This window comes from Tachysurus fulvidraco, chromosome 13 (genome assembly GCF_022655615.1).
Source record: "Tachysurus fulvidraco isolate hzauxx_2018 chromosome 13, HZAU_PFXX_2.0, whole genome shotgun sequence".
NCBI classification, from domain to species: Eukaryota; Metazoa; Chordata; class Actinopteri; order Siluriformes; family Bagridae; genus Tachysurus; species Tachysurus fulvidraco.
In genome coordinates, this window is record NC_062530.1 from 17,372,768 (window position 1) to 17,390,388 (window position 17,621).

Sequence of the window (17,621 nt, forward strand, 5' to 3'; positions counted from 1 at the left end):
GACAAATGTGCCTCTGCAAATAACAAAATAAAAAGTTAATTATTGATATTAATTTGCACACTTCTTTCCCTAAAATTCTGATTCTATTTGTCATTGTGATTTATTGTGCATAGGTCAATGGCAAAAAATGTCAGGTTAATTTCACGTTGACTTTTTAAATTAAATCTAAAATAGAAAAAAAAAAAGTTACATGATTAAGCAAGAGAATTAATTACCACTCATTCCCTACACCTGACCAAATTCATTTGGCAGTTCACGGTTTATCAGTGAGATTAATACCTACATGAGTTCATCAAACGTTCACTTTAAACTCCTTTACTGTTCTACTTTTGTTCTTCAAGATCTTCAAACGTTTTGCGAAATCGTCACGTTTTGAGAGATATTAAATGACGGATATTGCTATTTATGCTGTGGTCACTAGATGGAAGCAGTGAGCCTGTATGTTTACCTACTAGGTACGCTGAATGCATCAACTAGGGGAACACATTCTATGACCTGGGTCTAGTACATTTTAGTGATTTATCTTTGATCAAAATGTACTTTGCATATTTAAGCACCTGCTTGAACACAATTGTAATGTCATTACATCTATTTCATACTTTCTTACTTGGCTTTCTATAGAGATACTTCTGCTATCTATCTATCTATCTATCTATCTATCTATCTATCTATCTATCTATCTATCTATCTATCTATCATTATTATTATTATTATTATTATTATTATTATTATTATTATTATTATTATTATTAGTAACAATTAATTCATAAATCTCCTATAAGTCTTTTCAGATGCTGTTCAGGATAGTGATTCAGAGATCAACAGCATGTGGAGGAGGAAAGAATACACACACATTCACACGCATTGAAATGTAGGGCATCCACTACACTACTACACTACTACTGATCAATCAATCAATCAATCAATCAATCAATCAATCAATCAATCTTATCATCTAATCTTATCATATCTATCTATCTATCTATCTATCTATCTATCTATCTATCTATCTATCTATCTATCTATCTGTTTGTATTTTAATATCTTAGGAATAATGTCATAATAAGGCATAATTAAGCTAAAGAAATACCTTTAATAGGTAACTTAGTCACTTTTTTTAGTCTACTAACAAAGCCTTACTGTGCTTGTGTCTTTGTGAACGAGAGAATTTACCGTTTTATCAAATGTTATCAAATATTATATTATAGTTTGGACTGTAAGACTTCTAAAAGGTTCGAAAAGGAGACGATTGTGTACTTGTATACTCCGACAGTACACACACTCAATACTACATCACTAATACAGTATTCTTGTGAGCGCACGCGTAGCCAGCAGCAGCAAGCGGCATGCGGCGTGACGTCACACGCGAAAGGCGTTCCGGGGGCGTGGCTCCGCTCGGTCAGCTCCACTGTTTCATGTGGCTGTTGCGATCAAACCCCATTGAGAATTGTTCACTTGGAAGCGCGGCGGACGAGCAGGTTATCGACCCAGTAAATAAACGCTTTGTTTGTGTTTTTCAGTAGAGGTTTATGTAACAGCCCGGTTGTGATTGCGGTTAACGTTGTTGACAACGTTAAAAAGGAGAAAGAATAAAAAAACGGTCGTCTTGGAGAAGCAAGCAAACGTTCCCACGGCTACAGGTAGCTCGCGCTGCCGGCTGACAGTCTTCACGTGCGGGTCATGCGGGTGCATCCGGACGCAGGGCAGGTCGAGTCCCAGCGCTGCTAGTTCACCGAGAAGCCGATCATCACTTCGCCTCCGCCGGACGGGGAAACCGCCATGTCCCGAAGGAAGCAGAGTAAACCCCGTCAGATCAAACGTAAGCTCTAAAGTTACAATCAGTAGCAAACGGATACGATATAAACGCCAAGGAACTTTATTATAATACCATTTTCGTTGTAGTTATAAGTTTCATTCAGCTTTTCGTGTATATCCAGGTCCAGCACACACCAGACTCCACTCGTTAACACGCCGTTCACGTGTTTATGGCAAATAAACAACGTGTAGAACGTGTCAAGAGGATTGTAATAAGGTTTAGACTGTAGTTTGTTGACACCGAGAACAGCTGAGCGAGTGGAGTTTATTCCATCACGCGCTACTTGTAGCATAACAACACAAACACAGAGATACATAAACAAGAGGTGGTTACAGGAACAGGGCTCACAATCGTGCACAAAGACGCTTGAGATAAACGCGACTAAGGACACTGTGATCTGATTTCAACCCTAACGAGTTCCGATCAGCGTTGTGGACAAAACATTCAGCGAAAACACTTTATAATGTGATGATAATGCTCTGTCTGCAGTGTAACCGTGGTTTCCTGTTTTAATACTCCTGTGAAAATGTCAGTGTTCTGTGAAAAAAGCGATGCGACTCCAGATAAGAAGCGATCCGATCTCATGAGAGATAAGGATTAAAATTGGGTGCTTTTTTTTCATGTTTTCTGTCTGTGCCTGGCTTTGCATTCTCCCTCCGGCCTTTTTCACTTCTCTTCCCACAGATCGACCGTTTGATAACAGATCTATCTGATCTCTCTGGCTGATAGTGGATTACCATTGGATCTTTTTTTTTTCCATACCTGTACCCACTTTTTTAAACTCTGTAGTACTGTTCAGTCACCGTTTGTAAGTATTTTTACACTCTTTAAAAACAGAGGAACCTTAAGGTTCTCTAGCTGTCACTTAAAACAGTTTTAATATAGATCCCTACCACAGGGTTTCCCTGTCAGAAAGGCTTCCATGTAGATCCCAGTTAATTATCCATCGCTTGAAGATCCTTTTCCACCACAGAAGCGTACAGTTGATTGGCTCATGCCTGAGAAGTCCTTCCTGTTTAGAAATGCACCAAGGGTTCACAATCACAATCCTGCGATCTTTGGAGTTGATAAAATTATGCTATAAAAATAAAATGTAATGCCACAGCACAACCCTAACCCCCCTTCCGCCTGTCTTAGCCTGTCACTCTCTCCAAAGCAGTGCTGAAAAGTGTTTTTGCTTTGGTGCCAGATGCTGTTTCAGTTCTTGGTCCAGAAGAGATGCTCTGACCTGATAAGCACGGTAGCAATATCTTGGAGGTTGAGTTTAAAAGGGCCCACTCAAAAATAAATATTAATGTGACTCAAAGGCAGAAAGTAACTCTTGAAAAGGAAAAGAAAAATGTCCTGATAAGGCATCATTAGCATATACCAGTGAGCGTAAAGGGCGGTAACGCAGCTTGGTTAAGCAACTGTGAAGCTGCGTTTCTAGGCAGTCATGCCAGCCTTTAGCCGTGCACTTGATTAAGATATTTATGTCTTATTTAGACCAAAGCTCTCTGTGTCTTTAAGCAAATCACCATTTGATATAAATGGTGTACACTTGTGGATTGTGTCATTATGTTATACATTATTAATAAACTCTGACAAATGGGACAGAAAAGAGAATCATGCCCCAGAATGCTTCCTTCCCCATCTACTGTATCTTTTCTTACCTCAAATTTAAACTAATCTAAAGATAATTTCGCCTCTGTGTTGTTTCATTCACTAACACAACTAACATTGTTAGACAGCCGTGAATTGAGATTGGAGGTAGATTAGGCAGCCCTACGTTTTTCTGATAGTAGGCGAGATGTTACGGCAAGCTGTAGCATCCAACTGAAAGGTTCAGAGCAAAGAACAGCGTTAGTGCATCTTTAACACATTTGTGATCATGCTCTTTAAATCACACCATATCAGCAGTCTTTCACAGATCAAAATGCTAAACACCCAGGCCTTTTGTTACAACTCGTCTTGGGCGATTTTACTACGCATGCCTGTGGCTAAAGTATCTTGTATGGTGGAAGTTAGAGGAAATATTTGTGTGCCTTTTGTGCGTCATCCTCAGAATGCTGAAGATCTCTCCGATAGATTACCCATCCCTCTCCGATGTGGAGATTAGCGTGCAGCCCAGTAAGGCTGGATCCCAGGCCTTGTATTTTGACAGTTGAGATGGGAGACGAGATAGGTGAGGCGGCGATCTCTGTGCCGATAGAGCCAGCGTGAGACAGATGGAAGCGATTGTTGAGTTGGAATTGGCATTTTAATTACATTGGGCTGCCGCTTTCTCATCTTTGTCATGTTAGTGTTGTTGTTTGGGACTGGCTGGGTGTATCTGAAGATAAGTTTTAAAAAGAGAGAGAGGGAGAGAGAGAGAGAGAGAGAGAGGAGCAGATAAGAGCAGAATAGGATAGCAGACCTGATAAGCAGTAAGGGAGAGAGGCAGGAATCCAGAAATGATAGATGGATGTATTCTGGGTTTTTAAAGCACCTCCCACAGTGAGATTGTGAGCACTGATAAGGCAGCAGTAAAGATGGGTGCTGAGATAAGAGTGCAGAGATGGTGGAGATATAGCAGCTGCACTGCACAGGGTGACATTATTCAAACACATGCATTATGCATTGACGTCAGTTGCTTGAGTGTGTTTGAGTCCAGCAGTGGCCACCCGATGGTCAGACATAGCAAACATTCAAGTGACCACCTTTCCGTTGATGTCGATCGAGTCACTCTTTTGAAACCGTGGATGCATGATTGTATCTGCAGTTCCTGTTTTTGCTGAAAACTGCTGTCAGGTTTAGCTTCAAGGGGTCACTTGACTCGAGGGTTAATCTAATATCCTGCTAAAAACATCATGCTGAATAAAAGAAAATGAGATCTTTTCAACACAAACACACAGATAAAAGCAACAAAGTGTGCTTGCACAATAAACCGTCACATATGAATTAATGTGCGTGCACATACATGCACGTATATACACACTCAAAACATAGCTCTTTGGTGTCTTTTGCCTGAGTGTATGTGTGTTTTGTGTATGTGTGTTCTTTGTTCTGCTTTTAGCTCGATGTGAACTTTTGATAAGCCCTGGGGCCTGATCTCTGGCGCAGATAGAGATTGCCAAGTGTGATAAGAGTTGTTATCAGGCCAGAGCAGGCAGGAGTTAAGACTCTGCTGCAATAACAAAACGACACGTAGCAGAAGCAGGGCGCTGGACCCTGGCAATCAGTTCCAGCCTTAATGTGATTAATGTTGTTGTATAATTAGATGATAGGTGTGAATGCCTTTCTCCCCTTCCTTCCCTCTTCTTGTTCCCACCCTCCTCTCTCTTCCCGCCCCTGTGTTTTTCTCCTAACAACCATCATAGTCGATTAATTTAATTAAAACTAATTAAACTAATTCCACAAATTACTCAAAGTAGATCCTGTATAAGATAGTATTGAGATGTGGGGGATTTTTCTTGATGATTATCTATGAAGAGCAAAACTTTTGTTTAAAAAAAAAAATAACAAACTTGCAGATGAAGTTAAAAAACAGTGTCAGCACATTTGTGCCTCTGATTTCAAATTTATCATTAGATACTGTGTGATACAGGTTTAATACATCTGCGAAAGTAAATTGAAGGTCTGAAAAACGTTGTCTCGTTGGCAAATACATGTGCTAGTTATTATTTTATTTAGAATCAGGGATGTATTGATATGGAATAACAAGTACTTGGCTTATAAACTTCTTGTGGGAGGAAGAAACTGATTTCTAATAATGTCACTTGTGGGGTTTTTTTCATCTCTTGAACATATTTTTTTGACCGATAACGATCATCCTTTTCTTTATCTATCAACTGTTTAGTTGTCTGTTGCATGTGCAGGCTTCCTACATCGCTGCAAATGGTTTTTGTCAGTTTTTCTGACAGTTCATGTCACTTTCTGTGAAATAAATATGTAGAAAAATTAGGAATCGTCATCTCAAATCATGTGCATTGTGTTGTAGAGTGTTTGTGGTTTTATTAGGAAAAAGATTCAGATTTGTTTTAAGTATAGTGTCAGGATTAGCTAAAAAGGAATGCTGTGAAGTTTTCAGCCTTATTGCAGGAAGTATAAGTGGGTATTTTAATAAGGTTTGCTTCAATTTTTGTGTCACTAGAGTTGACAGAGTGATGAATTTCTGCTTGCTTTGTTTTGATTGGGTGAGCTGCCTTAAACTCTGTGATGATTGGTTGTGGATTTTCCTTGTTCGTGTTGACCCAGCGGTCACATTAAACTGCCTGTGGATTCATATTTACTACTTAGGAAGTGGCCGGATGTTAGCCTGGTGGCTGAAGCATAGCTGTGTGCTGGTGTTAAGAGTTATTGCTTCTTCCTGCTCTTTGCACATTGTGAATTATGAAGAGCAACACACACGCACACATACGCACAAACACGCACACACGCACACAAACTCGAACACACGCACACACACGCACACACACGCACACACACGCACACACACGCACACACACGCACACACACGCACACACGCGCACACGCGCACACACACACACACACACACACACACACACACTCTTCCACAGCACTCTTAATGCTGGGGTCATTGCCCCCCCACCCCAAAGCCAAAGAGTATATTATTTTTCATCAAAGCAATATGTATAATATCTGTAAACAGCCCCAATGTTTTTCAGGGTCTCATGTAAAAAAAAAAATCCATTAGAATAAAATATTTACAAAAGTGATCACATGCACATTCTAACTTTTTTTCTCCCCAATGCAAACACAGCTATCAGCTTCACTTACATTTTAAACAATAGCAAACATGCAAAGCATGCTGGGTAAGAAATATCACCTTAGACTGAAACACAGTTTAATGAGTCCAGTACCAATTGCCTTGATGTTACACTAGACAGTACATTAATATTCCGAAAAGAGAGACAGAAACTTTCAGCTCAATTTGTAATGCAAGCGATGTTGCAGGAGTGGTTGGGCATGAAATATTGATGCACTGCCAAGGCGCCTATAGGGCCCTTTGTATGTTTTTAAGCACTGGGAAAAAAACAAACCGGGACAGTGAGAGTAATCATGAGCTGCCCCTATCACGTGGAATCACATGGAGCCGAGAGATTTTGCGTAGTGTTTTTGATTAGTGCAGATAATGTGATGTTTGGAACAGTTTCCATAGCAGGAGGGATCTGTTTTGATGAACGCTGGCTAATGGAGTTGATTTAACGCGCTGATTATAACGGGAGTTGGTTGGAGTTAATCAGCTAGTCTTTATGGCGAACGGAGATATGATAATGTGTTCATGTGGAAGAGCTATGTTTGATGAGATCATGGTTAACACAGTTGACTAGATTGGCTGATTTCCATGCTTGGATTGATGTGATGTTCTTTTATATGATGTGTTTTAATTAGCACATTTAACGAGCAAGCATAGAATCTGTCCTCATGTAGGAGTGAACTCGGACAGGATGATTGGTGAGTGTTGCTCTTTGATCGGAGATCCTGATTTTATGTTGAGTTTACTTGGAATGGAGGGGGTGTTCTTTGAAGTGATGCTTCATCCTTAGAATTAACCAATAAAATTGAATGTTGGACTACATTATTTGGCAGGACATTGGATGTTAAAACATAATTGGTGGAGTTCAAGTTCATATGGGTTATATACTGTATGCACAAGGGTTTGTGTGTGTGTAGTCTGTCAGTTCATGGATGGTGTATCACTGCTATGACAGCTACCCCACCCCCCCACCCCCAGCACATACGATAAGAGGTCATTTTCTCCTACTGTGCTCAGCTCTCCTTTCCAGGGTGTAAAAAAGGCCTTCTGTGAACAAACAGGTCCAATGACCTGCTTTTATAGTCACAGAGCATAGCTGTAAAACTCAGTTAAGAGTGCTAGCTGGGCTTACTCTATCACCAGGGCTCTATCGGTGAAAGTGTGCGACTTTCAAATTGCCCATGTTGTGTACTGTGTTTTAAATTTCAGACTCATTTATTAAGCTGGATGCAAATATATTTATTTATAGAGATTTTTACACAATAATTGTGGACTACATTAGTTTGGAAAAATGTGTGTTTTTTTTTGTTTTTTTTTATAGCTAATGAGTTTCTGGAAACCTACATATAAGGAGAATCAATAAGATAAACCTTGATTGATCGGCTTTAAGCAACTGCTGTGAGTTACTCCAAATTAATTTATGGATTGCAATGTCATGTTTAAATTGCTAATTTAATTTCGGTCATTCAAGACGATTTAAAAACTGTTCAAGACAAATCAAACCAGTAATGATAACAAAAGAAATGGCACCCCATAACAGGAGGATTAGCATTAGTCTCTACCTCTTATAGTGACACCCTGTAGTGGCTGAGTTGCATTATTGGAAAATCTAGAACATGCCATGCTTACAAGATGCTCTTATACTGTTTAGGCTTTATTGCTAATTGTAACCAGGCTGTGGCTTGGTAATTTTATACATAATGGGAATTTATTGATTGCCATTTATAATCATTTGGTGTTTAAAGGGACGTTTTGATGGCACTTGCTCTGCTTGCTTTGGCCTAAAAAATAACATAATTTGTGCATACATCTAAAGCACAATTGAGAAATAAGGCCCAAAAAATTGTTTTTTTTCCAAATCATTTGAACTTCTCTATTAGTCTCATAAACTTATTCTTATAAAACACTGGAGGTCTTTCTGGACACTCGTGTATTTGTTTTCACCTTTACACTTGGGCTTTGAGTGAAGCGGGCCTGGCTGGGCGCTCTGGTGGGCAGAGAGCTCCGGACTGGGTATAGAGGAAGAGAAGAGAGGAGAGATAAGCACAGCAGGGCAACTGGGATAAAGGCCTGAGAAAGAGGAGAGGTTAGACTGTCCCCAGGGAGCTCCCCTTAACAGAGGTGGTCTAGACTAGAATGTCTCCTCTTTCTGCTCTCACACACTGCACTTGATCGAGCCAAAAAGTGGCTGCCCACCTCCCTCTGTCACTCCAAACCCATGCTTAGATATGTGTAGAGTGAGTCAGTAGTTGTGGAGTTAAGAGTGATCTCATCTTTGGGTTTGATTCGCACGTGTATAAAACTGTATGAGCAATGAGCGTATGAGCAATGTCTTACTGATAGCCTGTCTGTGATGGTCTCTAGAATAGATCAGGTTAGGTGTGTGATTAAAAAAGTCACACACATTAAGATGATGTGGAGAACAGTGATGTGTCATGATGAGATGGTGCCAGTGTTATTCTAGAAATTGGCCTGTAATGGTTTATGGGCAAGAAACAAATCAGAATTGCCACCATCTCATTCTTACATGTTGTTTTTCCTTTGTTTATTGTATGAAACACCTAAAAATGCTTTGACTATAAAATCAAGATTGCGCTAATATTTGTATGATTTTTTTTCCATGCCCCTTTGTGCAGCTTAAGCCAAGCCTCACCACTGAAATGTCACCAGATAAAGTAGGCCAGGGGTCCATTAGGGGTTACTGGATGAGTCAGTCTAAGTTAATACATTACACACATTTTAATAATTTGTTAAAACATACTGTAACTTTTCTTCAGTATTCAAGCAAACAATAAGCAGGGCCAAAAAATAATGAAAACAGCTTCTAACAGCATTAATGTCACTTTGGCATTTTTGACATTTTAATTTTATTAACCATCATTTATTTCAAACAAGCTACTGTGTTTTCAGTCATAGCTTTATATTTCCCCTGTTTATAATACAGAAAAAAATGTCAATAATAGACATCTTTAGAATGCGTATTTTGCCAGCACCCATTGATACTATCTGTATTAAAAAAACGCTTCTTCTGGTCATTTTCACATGACCAGATAGCAATTTCTCCACCCACATAAAGCTCGCGCACACACACACACACAGACAGACAGACAGACAAACGGACACACAGACAGAGACACACACACACACACAGACACTAAGAACTCTTTAAGAGCTCTGCAAACTGAATAATTTTATTTTTTAAAATAATTTTTTAATGAATAATTTTATACGAATTAGTTAATTACGTAATTTCTTTGTATTTATTTTGTATTATTACATGTTTGTGTTTTGATTCTTTTGGGTTTAAATATTCACTTCTCTTTATCAGTCTATAAATACAATATGATATTGTGCACTGCATGCTGACCTACTTTATGTTTTCCAAATAAGTCAAACATCACAGTGGACCAAAGGTCACCTGTCATTTTCTTATCAATTAAAAGATTAAATCACCAAAAAAAAGAGTGTGTACAGATTAAAGATGCTAATGATTAGATTATCACTCTCGATAACTGTTGGACTATTGATGCCAGCATTTTTATTTGGAGTAGACTTTGGCCGTTTTGACCCTTTTGGTGTCTTGGCCAGTTGTATGTTGCAGTACATTCACCAAGGAACAATAGATAGTGAACACTTCTCTGACATACACGCTACATGCTTGACTTCCATCCTCTTCGCCTTCATCTCTAACTCAATACCGTACTCTACTCTCCCACTGTTTGTCTGTCCTTCTTTTCATTGCTTCGCTGCGCTACTTTTCTATCTTAGACCACATCGCTGTCTTTCTCCCCCATTCCTCTCTCATGCTCCCGAACACCTCTGTGCCGACCCCTTGCTTTGCGTATCTCTGTCCCGCTCTTTCCTCCTCCACCCTCTATCCCTCTGTCTCCAGTCAGACCTCTAGCCTCACTGAAGCAGGTCTTGGCGTATGATAATGTGGAAAGTTGAACTGGCCCCATTACAGCTTGGCTGATGGCAGCGCCGATAAGACTCTTGATAATGGGTGCAGATAGAGCTGACACAGCGGTCCAATAGCCAGCCCTCTCTCCCCCATTATCATTCCTGCCCACCGATGGGCTCCCAGCGCACTATCTGCTCTCCATTTCCACTCCTGCGACAGATAAGAATGGAAATACTGACTTCATAGCTGACTGATTAAAGTGTCTGCCTTTCTTGATAATACATAGATAAATTATGTTTTTTTTCCTCTCTCTCTCTCTCTCTCTCTCTCTCTCTCTCTCTCTCTCTCTCTCTCTCTCTCTCTCTCTCTCTCTCTCTCTCTCTGTCTCTCTCTTTTTCTCCTTCTCGCTGGCTCTATCCTCTCGTCTTGCTCCTTGTTCCACTATTGAGAAAAATCTCTCCTGTTAATTTCTTTTTCTTTGTAGGTTTATTTGAGAGGGAATGGCGGGTACAGGAGATAGTGAGCAAGGGATTTTGAGTGAGATCGGGAAACGGGCCCATTAATAAGAAAGTTTGTGAGGGCTGTGTGAGCGCTTGAGGTGAGTCGAGGAAGAACGACTCTATTCGATTGCCTCTCGGGGACTATTACATTTGGAATCATGTCGACTAATACACAACAAAATGCTATCACTTTATCTGCATAAACACGTTGGTGCATAAACAACCCCCCTTACATCCACCCCACCCCCATTCCCTCATAGCGAATGCCTGAGCTCATCCTGTCTGCTTGATTCCAATTTCAACCAGACTGAATATTAGTGCAGAGATGATTCCACTGAAGAAGAGACACTGACTTATGGCTTCCCACAACGACTGAAGGAATCAGTAAAGCACATGGGTTGGCCTGTCAGAGGACCAATGACCTCCCATCTACAGTTACACACTTTTCCAGGGTGCTGTTTATCACTGATCGCTCCACTAAGATACCACAATGATCTCACTGATGAAGCTGTTACGTTTACAGTAAAGCCTGCTCTCTCTCTCTCTCTCTCTCTCTCTCTCTCTCTCTCTCTCTCTCTCTCTCTCTCTCTCTCTGTGCATGTCATTCTCTCTGTCTCCTCTGTGCTTTCTCTTTCCTCTACGCCATAAACTTCCTCCAGTGGAGATTTTCCTGCTGTGCTTCACCTTCCTGGATCACTCTGTTGATGTCAGCAGCAGTATCAGGGGCTTCCTTTAGTAGCTCTCGCCATATCATGTGTTTTATGAGTTGAGTCGTGTGACTTGTGCTATCTGTCATTTCCTCGTCTTCCAAGCTAGAGAAAAAACAACAGCATGACCCTGTAACTTTTGCACCCAGCCTTTCAACTTACCTATAACAGAGAAATTCCATGTCTCTGTCAGTTTTATGGCCTGACTGTCTATCTGTCTGTCTATCTGCCTGTCTGCCTGACTGTGTGTCACTTCTCTGCTTACATAGAGAGCTGCCTGCTGGAACAACGCGCTATTTGTTCAGGGCAGTGTAACTGACCTTGATAGATTAGAGAGCACCTTTTTTCTCTCTCTGGGGCCATATGAGTGTGAGACAGAAAAGATAAGTTTGTGCATGAATTCCTTTTTTTTCCCCTTGTGAATTCTTTCTCATTTGATACATGATTTTCTTTCACTGGGAAAGTAAGTGTGTGTGTGTGTGTGTGTGTGTGTGTGTGCGTGCGTGTGTGTTTTGACTTTTTTTTTTTAAATCCTTCCTGTTCTCTCCATTAGACTCGTAAACCACATTCACTTAAAACTCTCTCTCACACACATGCTGAATTATTCACATTAGCGTGCCTTAGGCAAATTTCAGACCAAAAGTTTGACTTTATTTTTAAGGGCAGTAGACCTTTTTCAGTTAGGCCACAAAGAACAGGGAGTGGAGGCGAAAAAAAAAACTGAAAGCATGATAAAAAGCTTAGATAAGGGAATGACTGTGTTGTGTAGGAGTTGATATCAATGTTATCTATCTCTTTTTCACTCTCCTAGCCCTTCTGTTGTTTTTTACTCCTTATCTTGCTTCACCAAAATGCCAGGAACAAAAAGGGAGAAAGAAAGAAATTACCACACGGATTATTCATGGAGCTCGCTGATAAAATGTTGACGTGAAAATTAAGAAGAATATATAGAAGAGCTTGGTCTTTCTGTGGTAATTGTTCACTAGCCTTTATTTTTAGGGCTGAGTGCAGCTGGGTGAAATCCATGTGCAGTTTATTCTTCCTTCTCTTTTAGAGGTTGAATTATTGGAACAAAGTTAACCCTTTTTCATCCAGTCTCTTATGTCAGACAAGCATTTTTCTTTCTTTCTTCTTCTTTTTTTTTTATTTCTACCCTTACCCTTGTGACACATACAGACACACACTGGCCCATAGCTACTGGAATCAGATAAGCGCAACCTCAATCTGACAAATAAAGAGCCCCAAATGCAGTGGACAAGCATGTGTTGCTAGGTTGATAGGCTTCGGTTGCAGCCGACAACAGCATTTCTTCAGGATGCTGGAATTCCTGAGAGTTGAACAACAACAACAAAAAAAAAACAGAGAGGATGGGATGACCCTATATTGTATAATAATCACATTTTCTCCTGATGTAATACGACAATTAGATCACGTCAGTCATTAATGTTTTATTTCGCGTTAATCATTCCGCACATATGCTGGTGTTGCATTTTAGTCCTTATGGTTATCCATCCATGATCTAGTCATGATCTTATGTTTTTGGACAGATGTAACTACACAACTTACCTTTTAAGTAGACATTTTAGTTGAGCAATATGCACAGGCAGGAGTGCAGTTTACAGCATGGCTGTGTTTCTCCACAGGATATTCAGTAGAACCGCACAATTATATTGTGAGTATTCCTTTTATACAACAGTCCTATAAACAAGAAATGAATATTGCGACATTTTGGATACATCATGGTCAAATGACCTGTTTATTTTCTGGTCCACCTGCGTATGTTGATCCAGAAGAAGCCACTTACTTTTTAGCACACTGGCTATCTGACTAGCTAACTCACACTGATTTGTACATTCCTGTTAAAGGTGCTATTGTTAAAATTCTTCCTCCTTTTCATCTTGAACTGAGAAACTTTCTTATTTTTAGGCAAAGGTTTTATCCTTGAAATGTATCGTTTGCCCTGTCTGCTGCCCCTGATAATAACACTACTGTAGTAACAGTTTTAATCTAGGAAGTGGAAATTTACTTGGTGAACACAGACACACACTCACAAAGACAAAATTCTCAGGAAACATGGGCATTCTTAAACCTCTGCTTGACCAATCAAATTAGTGGACCAGAACGAACTGATTTATAATACACTTTTAACCAAACGTTTTGTGTGGTTAATAGAAAATGTTGCAGAAGCTTGTTCCATTATCTTTAAGCCTTTTTTTTTAGCTCTAACATTTCTAACATTTCCTCTTTGTTTTAGTTTAATTCATCCTCTGTGTGTTCTTGGCGCTGCCTCTGTTGTTGGGCCAGCCAGTGGCCTTTGTACAGAGGCCTCGTGTTTCACACTTGACCCTGTTTTCAGCTGTCACTCCATCCTTGTGTCCAACAGCAGCCTCAAGTTTCCTCTGCTCGTTGGGCCTCAGATTCTCTGAGCATGTGTGTGAGTTCACACACAACACACATGAGCATAGCCACAATATCTTCATTACGTGCCCCCAGTTTCTTATGTTATCTCTTTTAATTCATAGAAATCCCACTGTTAGTATGAAATTAATGTACGTACAATGTAAACGCGCAGTACGTAATGGAGCATTCATTAGATTGAAGGCGCACATTCATCCTGTGTTCATAATTTTACTTTTGTGCCTCTCTCTATCTCATTTGAATTTATAATACTCTCTGCTTTCAGTTTCCCTGTTTGGATCAAGATTAAATATCCCAAATATGCCCATTCTTAATTTAATTTAATTTTTTGTGGTGAGATTTATTAGCTCAACCCCAAAGCATTATGTGCTTGTATGAGGTTCCGTCATATTATTAAGTCAGATTGTGGACTAAAGAAATATTTATATAATTGCTGGGAATACTGTCATATTAAACCGGTCAGACTACTAGCGTCCATTATGATAAGAATCTCCTCTGAATATCCTTTACATACCCACACACACATGCGCTTGCACACACTCTTGGCTCCTTTTGCCCTTTCCTCTTTGTACTCTGTGCCTCTCGTCCCCTCCCTCTATCTGCGGTGAGCCTAGTCTGAGTATTAGTATTAGAGGCAGCAGTGTCCCCTGAAGTAAAACAATCTGCTGTAATCTATCAGTGTGTTATCGGCCCTATCTGAGAGCCAGAGCGAGCCGGGCCGGGGCCATGGCGCCGTGCTCCGCAGCTGATAAAGTTTCAGAGTTCAGCGATGATGAATGTTAAGAAACTGCACCCTTGTTAGAGAGGATGTGGACTCGGCAGGCCCGACAGAGGGAGGGGGGCTACACACACAAAACGCAACACAAACCAGAGCGGAAAAAGAGCCCGTACTGTTACAGGCCACCAAGTGTAAGGTCAGGACCCTGTACTTTTACCCACATCCTCACCTTCACACTCCATTTAGCCACAGTTCGGGATCCGTTTAAGTTATGCAAATCATGGCTTTTAACCTTGGCATGTGTCTCAAGCGTCTTCATCTGTCCTGTGTGTTCCATTTAGCATGTAGCATGGCTCCTATCAGCTGCTCAAATCTATTAGGCCTTGTGTCATGCCTCAAAGTCCCCTGATGACGATGCATTTGATAAGAGAGTTGTTCTGAAACATAAACAGTGCCAATAATGATAAAGCATCAACTCCTTGTCAGATATGCTGAGACCTGCTGAGTTCACATATTAGACTAATAGATTTTTTCTTTTAATTTTTTTAAACTGACATAAAGCAAGATTGATTTGCATCATTTTACCATGCTGCTACTTTATTGTAATGCTAACATCAATATATCAACACAAGCATATCTGTTCAATCTCATATAACAGATGAAGATAGAGGAACAGAGCATGTAACAGTTAAACACCTAAACAACGATGCCTAAGGTAGACAGCATATAACATCAGTTTAATGGAACACAAGGCCCAGGGTTTCAATGCGTTGTTAATGGAAGTGTGGAACATTTAATAGTGTCTGATAGACAGTAGTCTGCAGGCTGAGGGGATGGAGGGGTGACCCCGGAGCTCATCAAGACAGCCAAACTGTGCTGTCTTAAAAAAAGAACAATTTGTCAATAATCGGTCGTGTCTGTCTTGTTAAACGTTTGATAATGCTGAGGTTCTTTAAGACCAGCACTGCGAATATCTCAAATTGAAGCGGCAGGCAGCATATGGCAGCAGATCTCAACACTTGATAACACCATTAAGCTCGTGAGAAGTATTTTAGCTGAATTCACACAAAAATAGATAGATAAATAAATAATGAAAAAGAAAAAAGTGGAACTGTCAGAGAAGTGATACAGACTATAAAAACCATTTGGGTTTAGCGATAAAAGATTATCATCTTTTTTTTCTGATGCCTTATTGCCTACTCAGCCATGACTGTGGCTAATTTGCTTACTCAGGCAATAGTACGAACTTATTGTGTGTGCGCGCGCGCACGCTTGGGCATCATGTGACTCTGAGAAAGCGTGTTGTCGCAGCATTCTAACATATCTTCAGGCTATAGATTTTTGTTTGAGAGCGTGCAGAAAAAGGTAATTGTCCGTGTGAGTGATTATCTTTATTAGGGTATGTGTGTAGGTCCGTCACGGACAAATTTAAAATGACTCGCAGATGTACAGGATCCATTATCTTCTCAGCGAAGGCGAGGAATTTCTTTGCACAGATATGGTGGAAAGGCCTATCTCAGAAATATCTTGGGACAGCTAACCTTCATCAGATTGTCCGAATGCTTCATGGCAGCCACATTCCACAGCATTGATTGGCCAGTGGTTACAGTCAGGAGAGCGCTGTCAGAGACTCACAGTTCACTAGATAAGAGCCTGATGGAAACCATTTGGGGGAAGGAATGCACTTCTTGTTGTGTTTAATATGCTTTTAATAATCTAATTAGTATTAACAGCAATTCCTGACTTTTTTGTATGAATGTCTAGAAATCAGTCTAATACTCTATATTAGATGTACAGTGAGTACATTAGTGACTCTGTTGTCAGCTACAGGTGAGCTGGAGAGCAGGCAAAGATACTGTTTGATTCGGTCTGGCTTTGGTCATACTGACCTTTCGGTCAACTGGGCACCGTTTGCATGCCTTCCTGCTCTTTCCTTTTTATGCAAATTCCCACCAAGAGGTTCCCCAGAGAGGCCTCCTGGAAACAAAGTGTTTCATGATCTGTAGGTTTGTCCACAAAGTGCCAGCAATATAGTAGTTTTTATTTGTTAAAAATTGTGTTTGATGAAACTTTATTGACCAAAAATAATTTTTTTTTAGATTAAATTTTTTTACATCTGGGTTTATGCCACATTTTTATGGCTACAAAATTCATACATTTTTATTTTTTTTTATATTTAAAAATGTTATTATTCCTTATAAATGAGTATCTATAAAATAAAAAAATATATACAGGTTTGCCTTTAAATTGCCACCAGTACAGTAGTTTTCCTTAAAAAAGTCATTTTGAAACCTTATTTAATCGCTACAATGCATTTGTTATATTGAAAAAAAGTTTGATAAAATATTTTAACAGCTAAATTATTTTTTTTATTTTTATATTTAAAAATGAAATGTTTCTAAAAAATATAATAACATTAGAAATGATACAATAATGTTAAGGTTAATATTTTATGATTTAAAAAATAGTCATCATTTTAACTGCTTTAATCAGTTTGTAATGATTTAATTTTTTGATATTTTAATTAAGAGCTACAACCATATCTCAGGATTGTGTATTGTGCAACATCTTTTATCACAGTGCTGCTATTGTAGAGCCATATCACTCTGAATCTACAGTCAAATCATTTAAGCAGTTTATTTTAAAAGAAGTGTAAACATTGTGGAAGTGGTGTTCTGATGTTTTGATGATTAATGAGTGTCTCCAAAAATAGCTTTTTTCCCCCCCGCATTCTTATTACTTAGCACTTCCTCAATAGGTTTGGTTTTGTCATTCTGTGCATGTTTTCCACCTGTTTAAATGGGACTTTATCATTAATAACCA

General features: G+C 39.6%; 1 protein-coding gene across 2 annotated transcripts in view; it reads left to right on the forward strand.

Moving 5' to 3' along the window:
- The first annotated feature begins 1,399 nt into the window (after nt 1-1,399).
- Nucleotides 1,400-17,621, forward strand: part of zfpm1 (zinc finger protein, FOG family member 1) — a 69,785-nt gene continuing 53,563 nt past the window's right edge. For both annotated transcript variants that reach the window (XM_027161470.2, XM_047822331.1), the window contains exon 1: nt 1,400-1,819. In XM_027161470.2, coding sequence (XP_027017271.2) covers nt 1,780-1,819 — 40 coding nt within the window. In that variant the 5' untranslated portion in view covers nt 1,400-1,779. The remainder of the gene's footprint in view (nt 1,820-17,621) is intronic.